This window comes from Herpailurus yagouaroundi, unplaced genomic scaffold (genome assembly GCF_014898765.1).
Source record: "Herpailurus yagouaroundi ecotype Mexico unplaced genomic scaffold, PumYag 530, whole genome shotgun sequence".
Lineage (NCBI taxonomy): Eukaryota > Metazoa > Chordata > Mammalia > Carnivora > Felidae > Herpailurus > Herpailurus yagouaroundi.
The window spans coordinates 7,951,439-7,969,755 of NW_024412747.1; the positions used below are offsets into that span (position 1 = coordinate 7,951,439).

Sequence of the window (18,317 nt, forward strand, 5' to 3'; positions counted from 1 at the left end):
ACCGACCCCGCGGCGGCCGCTCCCCCGCTTCGCGCGGCTGCAGGCGGCCAGGGCCAGGCGGCGGCGGCGGCGGCCGAGGTGGAGCCCGCGAAGGAGGAGGCGCTGGCCCGCGCGTCGCAGTACCAGGAGAAGGCGAACCTGTACCCGCCGAGCAACACGCCGGGCGAGGGGCTGAGCCACGGCGGCGGCCTGCGGCCCAACGGGCAGACGAAGCCCCTGCCGGCGCTGAAGCTGGCGCTGGAGTACATCGTGCCGTGCATGAACAAGCACGGCATCTGTGTGGTGGACGACTTCCTGGGCAAGGAGACCGGGCAGCAGATCGGCGACGAGGTGCGCGCCCTGCACGACACCGGCAAGTTCACGGACGGGCAGCTGGTCAGCCAGAAGAGTGACTCGTCCAAGGACATCCGAGGCGATAAGATCACCTGGATCGAGGGCAAGGAGCCCGGCTGCGAAACCATCGGGCGGCTCATGAGCAGCATGGACGACCTGATCCGCCACTGTAACGGGAAGCTGGGCAACTACAAAATCAATGGCCGGACGAAAGTAAGTGAGTGCTAGAGGGTGGCGCTGGACATCTCACTGGGCGGGCAGCCCCCCTGCCGGGCGACGGGAGCCGCTCAGGGCAGAGGAGCATGGCTTCTCTGTATAAAAGTAATTTCCTTCTTGTGTAGCACCCCCATAAGAAAAAGGGATATAATCCGTGCAGTAGGTGCTTATCTAGGTAGCTGCTTTCTCTGTGTCCACTATTTTCCACTTAACTGCCCGTTGACAAGCCTCTCTAAGTGCATGGTTTTGTGGCTAAACTTAGGCCCTCCCTTTCACTTCGCTTTTTTTCTTCCCCCTCCCTTTCCCTTGCACTGTTAGTCCATTCAAACCTGGCTGGAGTTTTAGCCTCCCGGTTTGGGGATATTAGGGTAGGACCCAAAGCAAGAGCTGGTTCTGGGTATGCCTTGTGTCTGCATATGCCCCTCAATTCTCTGTGGTGTTGGAGCCAGGGGTCAGATTGTGGTTTACAGAGTGGAATGCTGTGTTTAGTTTAAGAATCTGCCAACTTGCCCACGAAAAGATAAACTTAAAATAGGCATGTAGTCCAAAGACTCCTCATATTCGGGAGCTTGGCTGCTCCCCTCTCACTATTGCTCTTTCCCCCCTTCCTGTCCCTTCTGTTTTGACACCCACTACAAAAAAACGGGGAAAGAAGTATTTCCGTCTTTAGACCTTTCAGTGTAGGTAGGTTACATTTTTAGCAGAGGTTTCCTTTATTTGCTTTGTTAGTGTAATCCTCCTGTTGAAAAAGCTGTGTTGTAGCTTCCTGGAAGAAAACAACAACAACAACACGGAATTGGAGCAGGAGGGAGGGCTGGTTCTGAAGTCTCAATTTGGTGGAATCTCTGTGTTTTCTCTTGTTTTTCCCCAACAGATTCTTTAGTTCGTACCTACTCTAATCCTTCTTCTCTCCTCTAGATGGTAAATGGGAGACTCTTCCCTCCTTAATACTCTCTCCCAGTTCTTTTTCACTTTACTTCCCAGGTCTTAATCTTTTCTTTGTATCCGGCTCCTCCCCAGGCCACCCTGCTCCACCCTCCTCCACCATCAATCTCTGTCTGATTTTTTGAGTTTTGAGAGCTTGTCTTAGGAGATCATCACATGTGTGTGTTTGTGCACGCATGCTGACTCTTGCCTCTGGTTCTTTTGTGTGTTGTCAGGGCGTCTTTTTTAGCTGTCGTTGTGGGTGACTGTCAGGCTGACTGAAAGGCTGAGCATAAGGCAATGAGGAAAGTTCTAAACATGAAATTCTTGTGGGGGAAAATACAACGCCAAGTCTGATTTATATATTGCCGCTTTATTAGTGGATGAAGGCACATGTCTGAAGGTCATGTAGTTTGAAAAACTGAGCAGTTTCTTACTGTTAAGCTGGAAGAGAAAAAGGGGTCTGATTAGACCTCAGTCTTGGTCTTCAATGAGAATTTCATTTATATTTTAAAAAAACCAAAAAACTTTGTCATAGATCAGATCTGAATATAGTCACGGACTCTAGAGCAGGACAGGAACTAGCCTGAAGGGATATTAATATAGCTCTGTGCGGACTGACCAGAGTAGTTAGTTGAGGCATAAGCTTAAGGTGAAGTCCTGAAGAAGTTAATGTCCTAAATCTTCCTTGATCTGCTTTCCTTAGTTAATTTAGCTTTCCAAGTTAAGCTACGTCCTCTCCTATTCTCCCTGTTTTCACCTGTCCTCAGGGAAGGGACAGGTGTTAGAGCTGTTAGTCAGCCCAGCTGTTAGAGAAGTTGCTTGTCATGGGGAGCTCCTTCCTCAGGTGTCCCAGTGGCTGAAGGGAGCAGTAGTTGAGGTTTTAAATCACTTGACTGCACATACTGTCATATGATAAAGGACTTGCTGAAGGACGGTCAGACTGTTAAACTCTTTGGATTGATCTTTCCTTACATTAATTTTCAGGGCCCAGTTTGAAAATCTGTGAGTTATTGTTGGGAATCCCCTTCATTGTATTTGGTTGAGAGAGTTTTTGTTAAGCGTGTTTAATCATGTAATTTTAGTATTGCTTAAAAAAACACCAAAAACAAATATCTTGCTCTGAGGGAATGGGAAGGCAATCAGATTATTAGCCACCATGCATTGAGCTAGCACAGTGGACTAGGTACCAGATTAAGCCCAGGAGAGACATGATCACAATAATCTTCATCCTATGAAGTAGGTAGTAGTATTCCTAATTTCCATTTGAGAAGGTTTCAGGTCTGACTCGCCTAAGGCCTACCACTTAATGATAACCTCACTGGGATTCAAATTTAGGTCCTTCAGATATCAAGCCCCAGGCTTTTCTACTACTGTGCATATAGGGAGGATATAGATAAGATGTAGATTACCTAGCATACCGGAACTAAAATTTGGTAGATTTTATTGACAGTGGTAGTCTTGTATATGAATAGCTGTACTTTATGGTTGGGCTCTATAAACTTTTTATTAGGTGACTACACAATGCTTATTTCAAATGTTTATTTCAGTGTCTGCAAAGCCATTTTAAAACTAGCCATTTCAGTGTTGGTCATTTCGGGATAACTTGTAAGAGGGGCAGAATATGGGTACACAGTGCGATTAGAGAGAGGGTCTTCAATGAAGAATTCTATTGTCCTTTACAACACTAGAGTGATTTAAAAAGTTACTTGCGTCAAACGTGTAGTGTATTTCTCACTTAGCTCTTCACAGCAACTCTGTAAAATAGATTGTTGACATGTTATTCCTGTGTGTAGGTTAGAAAAGTGAGTCTCAGGGAATCGTGCACTTGTTGGAAATCATGCAGCATACCAGGACTTAAACTGAAGTTTTCTGACCAAGATTCTGATGTCCTTTTTTATTTTTATTATCTACTGTGTGGTCTTTGTGTGTCTGAGGGCCTGATAATCAGATGAGGTATAATTGGTTGTGGCTCATTGAGCGTTAGACTCTGATTTCCCCCAAGTTTCTACTTCAGGCATGCTTCTCTGGCTCACTGTTTGTCCAACTGCTTTGAAAGAGGAATTGCAAGGGAAGGATGAAGTAATACACAAGGACACTGATGTAACCCGCGTCAAGTTTCCACTTTCTCTGGTCCTTTTATTGGGATTTTCCCCTCTTTTGCCCTTAGACTGACCTTTGATCCTTTTTCCTTTCTCATACCCTTTCTTTAGCTGGCAGTGGTGTTCAGGAGGGAGAAATCATGGTCTGCTGATTTGTGGACTTAAGAAATCATAAGGGCCTTGACTTGGGTGGAGATAAGAAGCGCAGACCAGCGGGGATCACGGGGAAATGCCGAACCTTAAGGGAGTGATAAAATAGGTTGAGGCTACGAAGAAGGCCATATATATCTAAGATTTTTTTGTTAGTGTCGTAGTTGGTCTGCTGTGGCTGATTATGGCTTTTAGAGCAAAGAATAGGATGAGGATTATCATCACTGCTGTAGACATGTGACAGTCCTAGATGTTACAAACCAAACCAAACTTCCTTATCAATCCACTTCTGCCACTTTCCTCTGTACTCTTGACATCCACCATGTATAAAGGGGAGCAGCCTGTTCAATGTTTTAATAGCTAAATCAGTCTTAAAGATCAAAGTCGGTTATTCTGTATGCAAAAAGGTTGAAAACATGGCAGCTGCAGTAATAACAGTTTCACTGTAGTGCTTTACAGTTAAAAGAGATTCGTTTGGACTGAAAGAGTGGTCTTCATAGGTTGTTAGGGAATCAAGGTCAACTTTGTAGGAAAATGTATAATGAGTTAGTTTGCATGTAGTTCACATATAACGTAACTCCTTTAACTGTAAAGGAATTTCATTAAAAATCTTTTTTAATGTTTATTCATTTTTGAGAGAGAGAGAGAGAGAGAGAGAGAGAGAGAGAGAGAGAGGCAGAGAGAAAGGGAGACACAGAAACCAAAGCAGGTTCCAGGTTCTAAGCCATCAGCACAGAGCCCAATGCGGGGCTTGAACTCAGGAACCGTGAGATCATGACCCGAGCCGAAGTTGGACGCTTAACCAACTAAGCCACCCCTGCGCCCTAAGGAATTTTATTTTAAATCAAAAGGAGTTTGGGGGCACCTGGATGGCTCAATCAGTCAAGCGTCTGACTCTTGATTTTGGCTCAGCTCGTGATCTCATGGTTCATGGGATCGAGCCCCGTGTTGGGCTCTGCACTGACAGCATGGAGCCTGCTTAGGATTCTCTGTCTCTGTCTCTCTTTCCCTCCCTCCTTCCCTCCCTCCCTCCCTCCCTCCCTCCCTCTCTCCCTCCCTCTCTCTGTCTCTCTCCCTCCCTCTCCCTCTCTCCCCCACTCGCGCATGCGCTCTCTCTCTCAAAATTAGAAATTGAACAAAAAAACAACCTTAAATCAAAAGGGGCTTTTTGTTTGCATGTTGATAATTCTTCACTCATCTATTACCTAGTAAGCTGCAAAAATATCCCATGAGACCTTAGTCACGCAAGAGGACAGCATCTGAACGTGGAAGGAGGCTGGACTTTGTGCTGCTGTTCAGTCTGGCTGGGCTCCTGGATCAGCCACTGTTTCTGTGTCCTTGAGCCACTTGCTTAATATTTCTGAGCTTCGGTGAATGACTCCATTTGCACAGTGGCGTTAAATCCATACCTGCCTTTTCTGCCTTGCGGGCTTGCTGTGAGGAGTACACGTAATTATACATATAAAGGCACTTTTTAAAATTTAAAGCAAGGTTGTGAAACCTTTGTTAACTATTACTCTTCTCATCATAAAAGTTTTCAGTTTTTCTGATTCTTTCTGGAAGAGTTCTATGCTTTTCCTGTGTTTTCCCCACTTATAACCCAGAGGGGAAGAGACCGAGAATGATCACCCATGTTTGACATGACCACTATCACTACCCCCCACCAACACATTCGTTTCTTTTTTAAACAGAGGAAATAAGTCCCAGAGAGGTTAAGTGACTTGTTCAAGGTCATAGAGCTCCTTACTGACAAATCAGACTGACGTTTGATTCACTTCTTTCTTACACCTGCAACTTTTTGCTGCATCTCTTGGAAAAATGGACATACTCCTACTTAACTAATTTTGGTGTATTTTATACCATTTTTGAGAATTGCTTGAACATTTATAACTTCCCTTTTCTTCTCCCTCTTATTCCTCTCATTGTACACTTTGGCTTATCTGACCTATTTAAAACTTTCCTCCTTTGGTTAATTCCTCCCTAATTTCCCCAGATGTTCTTTATTCACCTTCTTTTCTCTCCTCCAACATTCAAGCCATCTTCCTGAAGGAGGCCTACCCTCTCATGTTTCCTTAGTAGGAACTGTCTTTCCATACTCTGCATTTCTGATTTACACTTTCATTCTGTTTTCCTCCCCCTTCCTTTTTTCACTATCAGACTGCAAATCTATGTTTGTTCATCTTCTCCAATGTTTTCTGAAGCCTGTGCCTTGCTGGTATGCCTTTGGATAGTGTTATCAGCTTAGTCTTTTTTTTTTTTTTTGAGAGAAAACATAAGGGGGAGGGGGAGAGAGATAATTTTTTTTTTTTTTTTTAATGTTTATTATTTTGTGTGTGTGTGAGAGAGAGAGAGCATGTGAGCAGGTGAAGGGCAGAGAGGGAGGGAGGGAGAGAGAATCCTAAGCAGGCTCCTTGTTTTCAGCACAGAGCCTGACGTAGGCTTGATCCCACAACCCTGGGATCATGACCTTAGCGGAAATCAAGAGTTGGATGCGCAACTGACTGAGCCACCGGGTGCTCCTATTTAATGTTTTGCTTTGCTCCTGTTTCATTTTTTTTTGCTTTAGACTTTAAAGTGAAACCAAATGTTTCAGTCCCTTTCATTTGAATCCATGCTTGGAGGGTTTTCATAGATGCAGTTTACTACTGTGCTTGCATTTTGCTACCATGCTTGTGTGCTATCTCCTTTTCCACTGTGCCCTTGTTTCTGTACTTGAAACCCTGTAACTATGGGATGGCATTCTTGTCATTTATTGAACCATATTCCTAGCTTTTCTTGGACTCTTATTTCAGCTGAAAGCCTTCTGTTCTGAAAAACAAAACAAAACAAAAACAAACAAAAGAGTCTTCCCTTAAACTATTTTTTTTTTTTTTTGCGCTTGTATTTCCTGGTCCAAACTCTGAACTGTTCTGCCACCTTTATGGGAATGTCTTCTACTTTGTTATCACATTTTCCCAGAACCAACTCACATTTCTGTTTCCAAAGAGCTTAGATAGTATCTGTAGTCTCTATATGCTCATTAACACCGCTAGAACCTTTTCATGTGTTTGGAGTCCTCATTTTCCTTACTCTGTGTCCCAAATCCCATTTCTTTACAAAAGTGAAATGTATGTATTCTTGGTTCCCCCTTATTCCTGTCCTCTGAGTCCTGTTTTGATAATCTCTTCCGTCCTTCGTTCATTCACCAAATATGAAGTGAGTACTTTGCGGTTCTAGGAGTTAGGATTACCTTAACAACGACAAAAAAGCCCTCGTTCTCACGGGGCTTAAATTCTACTTGAGGTGGGTGAAAGGTGGGGAGAGACTGTCAATAAACAAGTGTGTAAGTAAATATACAACATGTTAGGTGGCATATATTAAGGCAGAAGGTAAACAAGGCCAACATTAAGGCAAAAAGTAAACAGGGGGTACTCTCTTAGGATCCATAAAGTAGTAAGATGATATTTAAGGAGACGCTTGAACAAAACGAGGACCTGGCTTATGTGGATACATGCAAGAAGAACATTGCAAGTAAAGATACTACAGAGCAGATACAACAGTGCTCGGTGTGTTGGGAATACTGTGGTTAAAGCAGAGCGAGGGAGGGGGTGTGGTAAGGATGCAATCAGTGAAGCAGTGGGAGAAGAAGGAAGAGCAGTTCATGTAGGATTTTGCCTCGTAGGCAGGAACGGTGGGTTTTTTTTTTTTTTTAATTTTTTTTGTTTTTCAACGTTTTTTTATTTTTATTTTTGGGACAGAGAGAGACAGAGCATGAACGGGGGAGGGGCAGAGAGAGAGGGAGACACAGAATCGGAAACAGGCTCCAGGCTCTGGGCCATCAGCCCAGAGCCCGACACGGGGCTCGAACTCCCGGGCCGCGAGATCGTGACCTGGCTGAAGTCGGACGCTTAACCGACTGCGCCACCCAGGCGCCCAGGAACGGTGGGTTTTATCCTAGGTGATGGGGAGGCCATTGGGGAGTTTGTTTTAAAAGCTCTCTGTGGCTGCCGGGTTGGAGTAGACTGGAGGAGAGCAAGAACACCAGTGAGGAAATCCTTGTAGTCGTCTAGGCTCTAGAAGACGGTGGCTTGAATCAGAGTAGCAACTGCAGACATGGTGAAAACGGGTTGGGTTCTGGGTATATTTTCAAAGTAGAGTCAGTGAGATTCGCTGATGGATTTGACGTGAGGTGTGAAAGAAAGGAAGGCGTCAGAGTGACTCCAAGGGTTTTGGCTTGAGCATTGGGAGGAAATAATTATTATTTTGTTTTGCCCTAACTCTCTGCCTTTCTTCTCTTGCCCCACTTTTTCAGTTTCTATTTATAGCAGCTTGTTGACACTTATTTTGCAGCCAGAGCTGCAGAAAAAAGTTCTGCGCTCTTCTTTTGCACATTCCTTCAAGTTGGCTGTGCTTGCTGCTACCGTTGTTGACCTTACAGCCCATCTTTTCTTCTCCAGAGGCTTTATGGCTTCCTTGCACAGTGTGCGCTCCCGTCAGCCCTACCGCGGGGGCTGCCTGCAGGGATTGCTGCGGGAAACCTTGCCGCATTTCTGGTGCTGTCCGCAAGCCTGGCTGTGCCTTCTCGCATGAACTGCTCACTTAAGATGGCTTACAGATACAAATCATGTAAAAAGAATTGCACGGATTGGGAAAGTCTAGGGAAACACTGGGGAAAATTGAGTGGTTCAATGTGAGAGACAAGCAAAGATGTAGATTAAATGTCCAGATGAAGTCAGAAATAAAACACCTTCATGTAAATATGCTGTGGAAACTCAAACGACAATAGAAAATTGAGAAGAGCTAGAAGGAATATAAAATATCAAAAGTAATCCCATTGACATATAGAGATAACACAGGATGATGTGATAGCTTCCTGTAGTAAGGAAGGAGGGGATACATTTATGATTGCTTGGGGACCATATTCAGTGGTCTGAAAAGAGGCCAGAGAAATAGTTCTCATAGCCTTATTGATAAGTTCCCATTAGAGTATTGTATCCAGGACTTTGAAGGATAAGAAGCCTTGGTTTTGACTCCAGGGTGAGGGGAGGGCCCAGAAGTATGGTTGAACATTAGGTTATTGTGTATGAAATGGTTTTAAAATTTTTAAACCTGAAGAGTCGAACATGAGCTTATAGAATCCAGGAATCTGTACTCTCAATTTAATTCAAACAACTTCAGTTTAGGACTAAATAATAAAACCTAGGTGGGAAATAGCAGATCTAGCCAATTAATTGGAAAGGTCTAATGATGATTTTGGAGTAATCAGAGATTGACCATGCATCTGAATTTTTTCTCAGCATAGGTACTCAGTTCTCATCTATAAATGGTAACTAGAAGTTCAGAGTCTATAGTTTTGTCTTATAATTATCCTTCATTCTAGCTCTAGAAAGTTTTTACCTTCTGTTGTGCCTTCCTCTGACTTCTTCGCACTATTCCTCTGAAATAGGTGTCTTAAAAGTTACTTTTTTTTTTAATGTTTATTTATTTTTGAGAAAGAGAGAGCGAGAGAGTGCGAGCGAAGGAGCAGAGAGAGAGAGGGAGACACAGAATCTGAAGCAGGCTCTAGGCTCCCAGCTGTCAGCACAGAACCTGACGCAGGGCTCGGACTCAGGAACCGTGAGATCATGACCTGAGCCGAAGTCAGACACTTAACCGACTGAGCCACCCAGGCAGTGCTGACTATAGTTTTTTCTTGAAGTTCAGTTCTTAATTTTCTCCTCATCGCTGTCAGAAGACACAGGTAGGAAGAACTTGAAACATCTTTGTTTCTATACTTTTCTTTTGCCTATTGCTACATAACAAACTACGCCAAAACGTAGTGACTTAAAACAGTACGGATTTATTATCTCACAATTCCTGTAAATCAGGAATCTGGGCACAGCCTAGCTTCATCCTTGCCTTCACTGTTCCTCAAGATGTCGGCAAGGGTCTGCACTCTCCTATCAAGGCTTGAATGGGGTGTGTCTGCTTTCAAGCTCGCTCTCTGGATGTTGGGGGCATTCATTTTCTCATGGGTTTTTGGACTGAGGGCCTCAGTTCCTTGCCATGTGGGTCTCTCCAACACAGGAACTCGCTTCATCAAAGCGTGCAAGCCCAGAATGCCCCAGCAAGACTGAAGTCACAGGCTTTTGCAGCCTAACCACGGAGACATCCATCACCTGTACAGGATTCTTTTGTTAGCAGCAAGTCACAAGATTGATTCCACACTCAAGGGGAAGGAATGACATGGGGTGTGAATGCCATTTCTTAAGTTGTCTCTTCCTTTGCCACGTGTGCCCCTTAAATGTTACTGTTCTTCATGGTCTGTGGTTTGTCTTCTCTCTTTGCTCTAGTCAACACATTTTTCTCCCTGGCTGATTATCACTTTGCTCTTGGGAAGCTCGCAGGTTCTTAGGGTAGTTTGCCTGTGTTCAAAGCCTGGTTTAGCTACTTAATTGTGCTCTGATTTTAGGCACATTTTCTAACAATTAAAGCATCAGCTTCCTCATTGGTATAATAGGAGTTAATAGCGCCTAATTCAATAATGTTTGTTTGAAGATAGATGAGATGATGCATGAGAAATGCTCAGCAGGTGATCAGTTAGTGCTCATTTAATATTAGTTGTAACTGTAATAATAATGGAAGGAGGAGGACGAGGAGAGGAACAACCATGACTTCAGCTAGTAGGATTTGTCAGAGTCCTTGATCTGGCCTTACCCTGGCATCTGCAGAGGACTAATGGAAACCTTCACCTGAATGTTCTGGAAGTACTGCAAACTCAGCATGGTTAAGACTGAAGTGCCCTCCCAAGTTTCCTCTTGGAGGGGATGAGGGTTGGTGGGGCTATGTGGTGGGGAGAGTGGGGGAGCAGGTTTAAAACTGGTCCTGTCTTTGAACTGCATTTATGTTTTCAACAACTATTTACAGAGTGCCCAGTATATGCCAGGGTCAGTGCTAGGCAAGTCAAGGTCATTCTCTCTGCCATTCTGGAGTTTTATTGTCCGAGGGGAGACAACCTTGAGCCAGCAATACCATGTGTGGTGGATGTTGATCAGATGTACAAGATCCTGTGGGAGCTTGTTCGAGGGGCCCTAATAGCCTGCATGCCAGAGAAGGTCTCCCGGAAGAAGCAGTTCTTTAGACTGATGCTTCCAGCAGTTCAGTCAATTTCAGTGGAGGAAGTCCATTGAAAGTCTCCAGGTCTGAAAAGAGCATGATGTTTCAGAAGAACATACCTTTTTTTATGACTATGGGAATTTTACCTATTTAAAAATTATTTCCTACCTGTGTCTTTTCCCTGTTTCCATTTACACTGCCCTGCTGAGACCCATCTTCTTTTCTGTCTAGATTATTACAAAAGTCTATTTTTTTTTTCTCTTTTCGTGTGTTTCCTTTCCTGTCCATTCTCTCTTGGTGTTACGTTCCGAAAACACAGATCATGTTGTTGTCCTGCTTGAAAATATTTGTTTCCTCCAGAGTCTTGATATGCCATACAAATTTTTTTTAAAAAAACATCATTTCTCATCATATATTTTCTACTCCTGCCACCGGAGGCTTCTGGCAGGTTCCTTGAACCTGCATTTGCTTTCTGCCTCTGTCCATTTCCCTGGCTCTTTCTATGTGGAAAGGTGGTAGGGGGGTTTCTGTGAGTGGCGTTTTGCCCCAGTCGCTAAGCAGAGTTACAATTCTATCCTACGTGTTGCTGTTGCTGTGACACTTCTTATCAATGATAGCGTGCTTTCTACAGTGGTGGGACTCCTGTCCTAAACGTGAGCCACTTGAGGATGGGACCCCTGTCTTATCCGTGCTGCACAATGCTCATCAGGTGAGGCATCCAGTAAGTATCATATTTAAATTTCCACTGCCCTATTTTGATTGAGGTTTTGATTACTTTGCACCTGGATTGTTACACAGTATTATTGTTTCTTAATTCACTCTTTTCCACGTACTACTTGTATCCATCTTTTATAAATTCAACATTTGTCAAAAGCTTACTCAGAAATCTCCTGAGTTTCATTTAAAAAAAACTTTTTTTAAATATTTTTATTTATTTTTGAGAGAGAGAGAGAGAGAGTACAAGCGAGGGCGGGGCAGAGAGAGAGGGAGACACAGAATCCGAAGCAGGCTCCAGGCTCCGAGCTCTCAGCACAGAGCCCGACGCGGGGCTTGAACTCATGAACTGTGAGATCATGCCCCGAGCTGAAGTTGGACGCTTCGACTGAGCCACCCAGGCGCCCCATCTCCTGAGTTTTACTTAAAGGAGACAGTTTGATTCTTATGCACATAATGCTCACCAATGGCCTACAACCACACCGTCTGTCCGTTGGTCTTCGCTTCTCCTCTTTGACAAATGCACTACTTCTGCCAGCCTGTTTTCTTCCTGTTGCCCTTCTCACTCCGCCCAGCACATCTGTGAATTCTTTCACTGGTTTATGACTTGCACACCCTGCTCCAGCAATTTAAATCATTTGCGTTCTTTAAGACCTGCCTTAAATCCCATTCCCAAATATCTCCTTGAACACTCTGCCCCCACCGATCTCTCTTCTCAAACGCTTTGTACACCATTTATTCCTGACGTATCTTCTCCAGAAAGAAGGGCAGAGGGGCTGTTTATATAGCGTTCTGACTTATGCAAAGCACCTTTTGTTGTTGTTCATGGTTTTTATTATTCACATATGAACACTTAGTCGTACCCGACTGCCCTGCACCACAGCACACCTCACCCTGCTCCCCCTTATTTCCGTCTCATTTCTAAATCTAAGGGGTTTAGAAAGTCCGTGAGGGTTTCTGTCCTATCGTGGTCAGCTTTCCTTTCTGTGCTTACTGTGCTGCTTCTAGTCGCTATTTTTCCAGATAAAAATAACCCAGGCCAATATGGCCTAAACTATTTTTAACTCCTAAATCTGGGTGCTGTGAAGATAAAATGAAGTTTCATGCCATTGCCTGGGCCCAAAGTCAGTTGATCGGGTTACAGATGGCTGTAGAATCCTGCCCGTCCGTGAATCTCAAGGGGGACAGGCCTGCGTGCGTATCTTCCCTCCCTCTCCCCCACCAGTGGCATGAGAATCCCCAGGGAACATGCGTCACTTCAAAACAAAGCAACATAATAAACATGATGTTGAAAGTGACCCCTTGTGTATTCTTCTGCATGACCTGGAAGAGAGAAGCTTATGGCTAGCAAGCTGACACGAAGTTCAAGTTGACATTGATACCACGTGATTAATATACAAAGTAAAAATTTTCAAGAGCGAACTTTGAAACTTCTAAAATTATCCTACTTTTGATTTGGTTTTAGAACTATATTCAGAATTTCAGATAACATTAAAGATGGTTTAAGAGTGATATTTAACACCAGAGGACATGGGTTAAACAAGGTGAGACATACTTCTTTATGATCAGAAAACCTGTGACTTTAGCCACATTCAAGCATTCTATCAGTTTGGGGGAAACCGTCGACTTAACTGTTCCAAGAGGGCACCAGTAGTGCCGATGATGGAAACCTGTCAGTGTCATGGTCATTTGAATTTGGCCTTGAAACGTATTCGGACATTAGTATGCTTAAAAAGAGTTGCATTTCCTAATTTTGCTGAGTTTTGGTACTTAAAATGTGTTTTCCTTCTCTGAGTACAGTCTTGGGGTTGGTAAGGAAGGGAACCTGAGATTTCATATTTACTGCAGATAATTCATGTGTGAAAGAATGATTGTAGTTTTGGTGCATACAGCCTGGAGTATTGTGTATTTTTTGAATAAAGAAAACTTAGACTAAAAATCATGTATAATAATAAAATAGCATCCTTCCCCAATAGCTTAGGAGTTTTTTGTTTTTTTTTTTTTCAAAGTAATTATGCATGTTAGTGGTTTATAACTTTGTATTGCTTCTGGACCCCTTTGGGAATCTAATGGAAGCTGTGCAGTTTTTTACCCTAATGAAGAACATGCATGTAAAGTTTTGCTTATTATAACACGCATCATAGACCCAACATTAAGAACACTTGTTACAAGAAGGGTTCTAAAAGAGTAAAACAAACATTTTTAAGCATTTAAAAATTAAATGTTTATGGTAGAGTGAATTTCTTTTTTATTTAAAATTTTTTTTAATGTTTATTTTTGAGAGAGAAAGAGAGACAGTGCAAGCAGGGGAGAGGCAGAGAGAGAGGGAGACACAGAATCCAAAGCAGGCTTCAGGCTCCCAGCTGTCAGCACAGAGTCCGACACGGGGCTTGAACTCAGGAACCATGAGGTCATGACCTGAGCTGAAGTCAGATGCTTAACCAGCTGAGCCACTCAGGCGCCCCCAGGTTTCTTTATTTATTCAGTTGCTGTTCCTCCCCTGTGTCTGTAGAACTGTGCCTTGGATTTTCCCCCCATGGTAGTACTCAAGTTGTAGAGACCCAGATAATGGGATATAATTTAAAACTAGTGGTGTATATGTATGGACTTCTGAAAGATGTTTGCCTCATACAATCTGAATATAATAAAACAAAACAAAGTTAACTGGCATGTACCAAGGTGGAAACCATAACCTTAGTACTTCTCTAAGCAGGTGCTGGGTTAAGCCTTGCTTTAGTATTCTAGATGTACAGTTCCATAAGACTGAGAACCTTTACCAGAAATGATTAACACTGCATTGTGTTTCTCTCTTTTCTCTTCCCTTTATACTGTCTCATTCCCTGCTCCCATTGCGTGTGTTCATGTGTCTTTTGCTTTTATTTTGGTTTCTTACTTGTAACTAGCATTTCAGTAAGATTAATTTGAATTTTTAAAAAATAAAAACCTCAGTAACAGTGTACCAGGGGCCCAGGAGTAGGGGTACTCTCTTACTAACAAAAATGAAACTAGAATTTATTGGTTGGTTTTATTTATATTAAAAATAGTTCCTAGAATTGTTAAGATCTAAAGCATCTCTTGATAGTTTTGGTAGAAAGCATCTTTAAAATATGTAAGAACAATTTGTTCATATTGCTGGTTTCCAGGAACTGTGTTTTGATGTTGCATGACAACAGTGAGGTATTTCTCTAATGTATACTTACTGTAAAGGTTCCTGCAGCTGTTTCTTTGTCTTAGAATTGTCTCGAGAAAGGGAGGACAGTAGGGAAAAGAGGTGATTGTTGACAGGAGCCAGGAATGGGAATAGACTGGCCACCCTGCTCTGGGTTCTTGTCCTCTGTCTCTCAGTGCTGAGCAAATCACTCAGCACCTCTCCCAGTTACTTTATCGATGCAGTGGGAATCATATTGACCTAGTTAAAGGACATATGTTGAATAATTGATTATTGTAAGAAGTTTTTTTAATATTTTTTAATTATTATTATTTTTTTAAGATTTTATTAAGTAATCTCCACACCCAGTGTAGGGGCTTGAACCCACAAGACCGAGATCAAGAGTCGCATGCTCTTACCAACTGAGCCAGCCAGGAACCACCGTAAGAAACTCTTAAAAAAGTGGTTATATTTTTAGCTTTCTGCAGCACCTTTTCAAATTGTTAGGACTTGGCCTTGACTCCTGCCTCATGTTGATTAACATTAGCATCACAAGTTAAAGTTCAGTTGTAGATTCTGAATTCTTGACTTGTCTTTAATGGTATACCAGAACCGTATTTTTATTTTGGGGTTCTTTTTTGTTTTATTTTATTCCCAGTTAGTTAACATACATTGTTACATCAGCTTAAGGTGTATGATATAGTGATTGAACAATCGTATACATTATTCAGAGCTCATCATGGTAAGTATATTCTTAACCCCTTCACCTAGTTCATCAGTCCCCGCCACCCACCTCCCCTCTGGTGGCCATGAGCTTGTTTTCTATAGTTACAGTTTTTTGGTTTGTCTCTGGTTTTCTTTGTTCATTTGTTTTGTTTCTTCAATTCCAAATAGGAGTGAAATCATATGGTATTTGTCTTTCTCTGACTGACTTACATTGCTTAGTATTATATTATACTCTCTAGCTCCATCCATGTCGTTGCAAATGGTAAGATTTCATTCTTTTTATGGCTGAGTAATATTCCATTATATATATATACGTATACACACACACACCACATCTTTGTCCATTCATGTATCAGCTGAATGGATACTTGGGCTGCTTCCATATTTTGGCTATTGTAAATAATGCTGCAGTAAACATAGGGGTGCATATATCTTTCCGAATTAGTATTGTTGTATTCTATGGGAAAATACCCAGTAGTGGAATTACAGGATCTTAGCATAATTCTATTTTTAATTTTTTGAGGAACCTCCATACTGTTTCCACAAGTGGCTGCACCAGTTTGCATTCCTTGCAGCAGTGCACAAGGATTCCATTTTCTCTACATTCTCACCAACGCTTGTTTCTCGTGTTTTTGATTTTAGCCATTCTGACAGATATGAAGTGATGCCTCATTGTAGTTTTGATTTCTAATTCCCTGATGATTAGTGATGTTGAACATCTTTTCATGCATCTGTATGTCTTCTTTGGAGAAATGTCCGTTAATATCTTTGGCCAAGTTTTTAATTGGATTATTTGGGTTTTTTGGTGTTGGATTATATTTTGGGGATACTAACCCTGTATCACATACGTCATTTGCAGATACCTTCTCCTCTTCAGTAGGTTGTCTTTTAGTTTTGTTGATTGTTTCCTTTGCTGTGTAGAACCTTTTTATTTTGATGTAGTGCCAAGAGTTTATTTTGTTGTTTTTTTTTTTTCCCCCTCGCCTCCGGAGACTTATGTAAGAAAATGTTGCTACGGCCAATATCAGAGAAATTACTGCCTGTGTTCTCTTCTAGGATTTTTATGGTTTCAGGTCTCACATTTAATCCATTTTGGTTCTTAATCCATTTTGAATTTATTTTTATACATGGTTTAAGAAAGTGGTCCAGTTTCATTCTTCTGCATGTAGCTGACCAGTTTTCCCAACACCATTTGCAGAATCTTATTTTTAATTAAAATGTATTTAATGTTGATTAGGCAGTTGGCACATAGCCTTGACACTAAAAAAAGAAATGGTCCATTGATAAGGGCATCTTGCACTGAATTTCAGGTAGTTGTGTTACATCATGGATAATGAAATAACAGACAGGGACACTTTGATCAAAGCACTTCTCTCTCTCTTGGCCCTCTTTCCCCCCCCCCCCCTCTTCACTCTGCCACTCTATGTCCTCTTAGCAGAATGAAGTCAGATGGTAGTGAATATTTTATTTATTATTAATTTAATTACTTAAGGTGCATCTAAAAAATTGAATCTTTTAGGTGTTAATTTTAGAAGCTAGTCATGCATACAAATTAGCTAGTGCCTATAAAATGATTGGATCAGATCTCACACAAGTGAGTTTATGCTTATTTTATAGTTTTTATTGGTGATGTACACATAGATCCGGTTGTTTTGTAATTTGTTGGTATTAGTATTTCTTTTATTTACCATAGTGTCTATGGCTTAATAAGCTTTTATTTCATTATTTTTTTATGTTCATTTACTCTTGAGAGAGGGAGAGAGTGCCCGCACATGAGCAGGGGAGGGGCAGAGAGCCCGGGACACAGAATTCGAAGCAGGCTCCAGGTTATCAGCTGTCAGCACAGAACCTGACGTGGGGCTCAAACTCATGCAGGATGAGAGATCATGACCTGAGCGGAAGTCTGCCGCTCAATCAACTGAGCCACCTAGGCACCCCAACAAAAAGCTTTTAAAACAAAATCCTAAAAGTTAATTCTTAATTCCCTAAAATGATGGAAGGTGTTTGGCGTTAACTAGTTATTTTTCAGCCATGCTTTATAGCTTCTTTTTACCCTTAATGTATCATATCATCTTGTGGCTGTCATCAATTCCTAGAGTTACTTTGGTGTCTGCTCTGTTGAATTTGACTCATGATATTTGTGCTCATAGTGAAAGATGCATTTTAAGAATCCTGTGTTCCCCTTGATTTAAGAAATTGCTTGGGGATGCCTGGGTGGCTCAGTCAGTTGACTCTTGATCAGCACCTCAGGTTGTGATCCACCGTCGTGAGATTGGAGCCCCTTGTTGGGCTGTGCACCGAGCGTGGAGCCTGTTTGGGATTCTCTCTCTCTCAGTCTCCCTCTCTCTGAATAAACAAATAAATAAACATTAAGAAATTGCTTGTAGATTCCACACTTTTTTTTTCTAAAATTGATCATTCTTGACAGTTGAAACATGAAACCATTGAAACTTTGCATATTATAGGAAGCAGCTTTACTATGTTTTGACTCTGGTTAAGATTATTTTAGTTGTTTACAAAGGAAATAAACCTTATTTGAAAATAAGGAATGGAAGGGCAAGTGAAGTTAAACGGCACGTGTCCATAACTGAATTTTTCTTATAGAAATATATCTATCCAGATATTATAGAAGAGTAATTGCTTTGAATTTTACAAATACTTTGGGTAATTTAATAATTTAATATAGCTTAAATATGTGGTAATTTTAAGACTTTTTTAATGTTCATTTATTTTTTTGAGAGAGCATGTGCAAGCGGGGGAGGGGCAGAGAGAGGGGGAGACAGGATCTGAAGCAGGCTCTGTGCTGTCATGGCAGAGCCTGACATGGGGTTCAAATTCAGGAACCGTGAGATCAGGACCTGAGCCGAAGTTGGACGCTTAAATGACTGAGCCACCCAAGCGCCCCGGCTTTATGTGTTTCTGATGAAAAA

General features: G+C 42.1%; 1 protein-coding gene across 1 annotated transcript in view; it reads left to right on the forward strand.

The window, feature by feature from the left end:
- The window catches only part of EGLN1 (egl-9 family hypoxia inducible factor 1), a gene marked incomplete at its 5' end in the record, with an annotated part of 56,402 nt that continues 38,085 nt past the window's right edge, over positions 1-18,317 (forward strand). The window contains one exon of the mRNA XM_040464913.1: positions 1-546. Coding sequence (XP_040320847.1) covers positions 1-546 — 546 coding nt within the window. The remainder of the gene's footprint in view (positions 547-18,317) is intronic.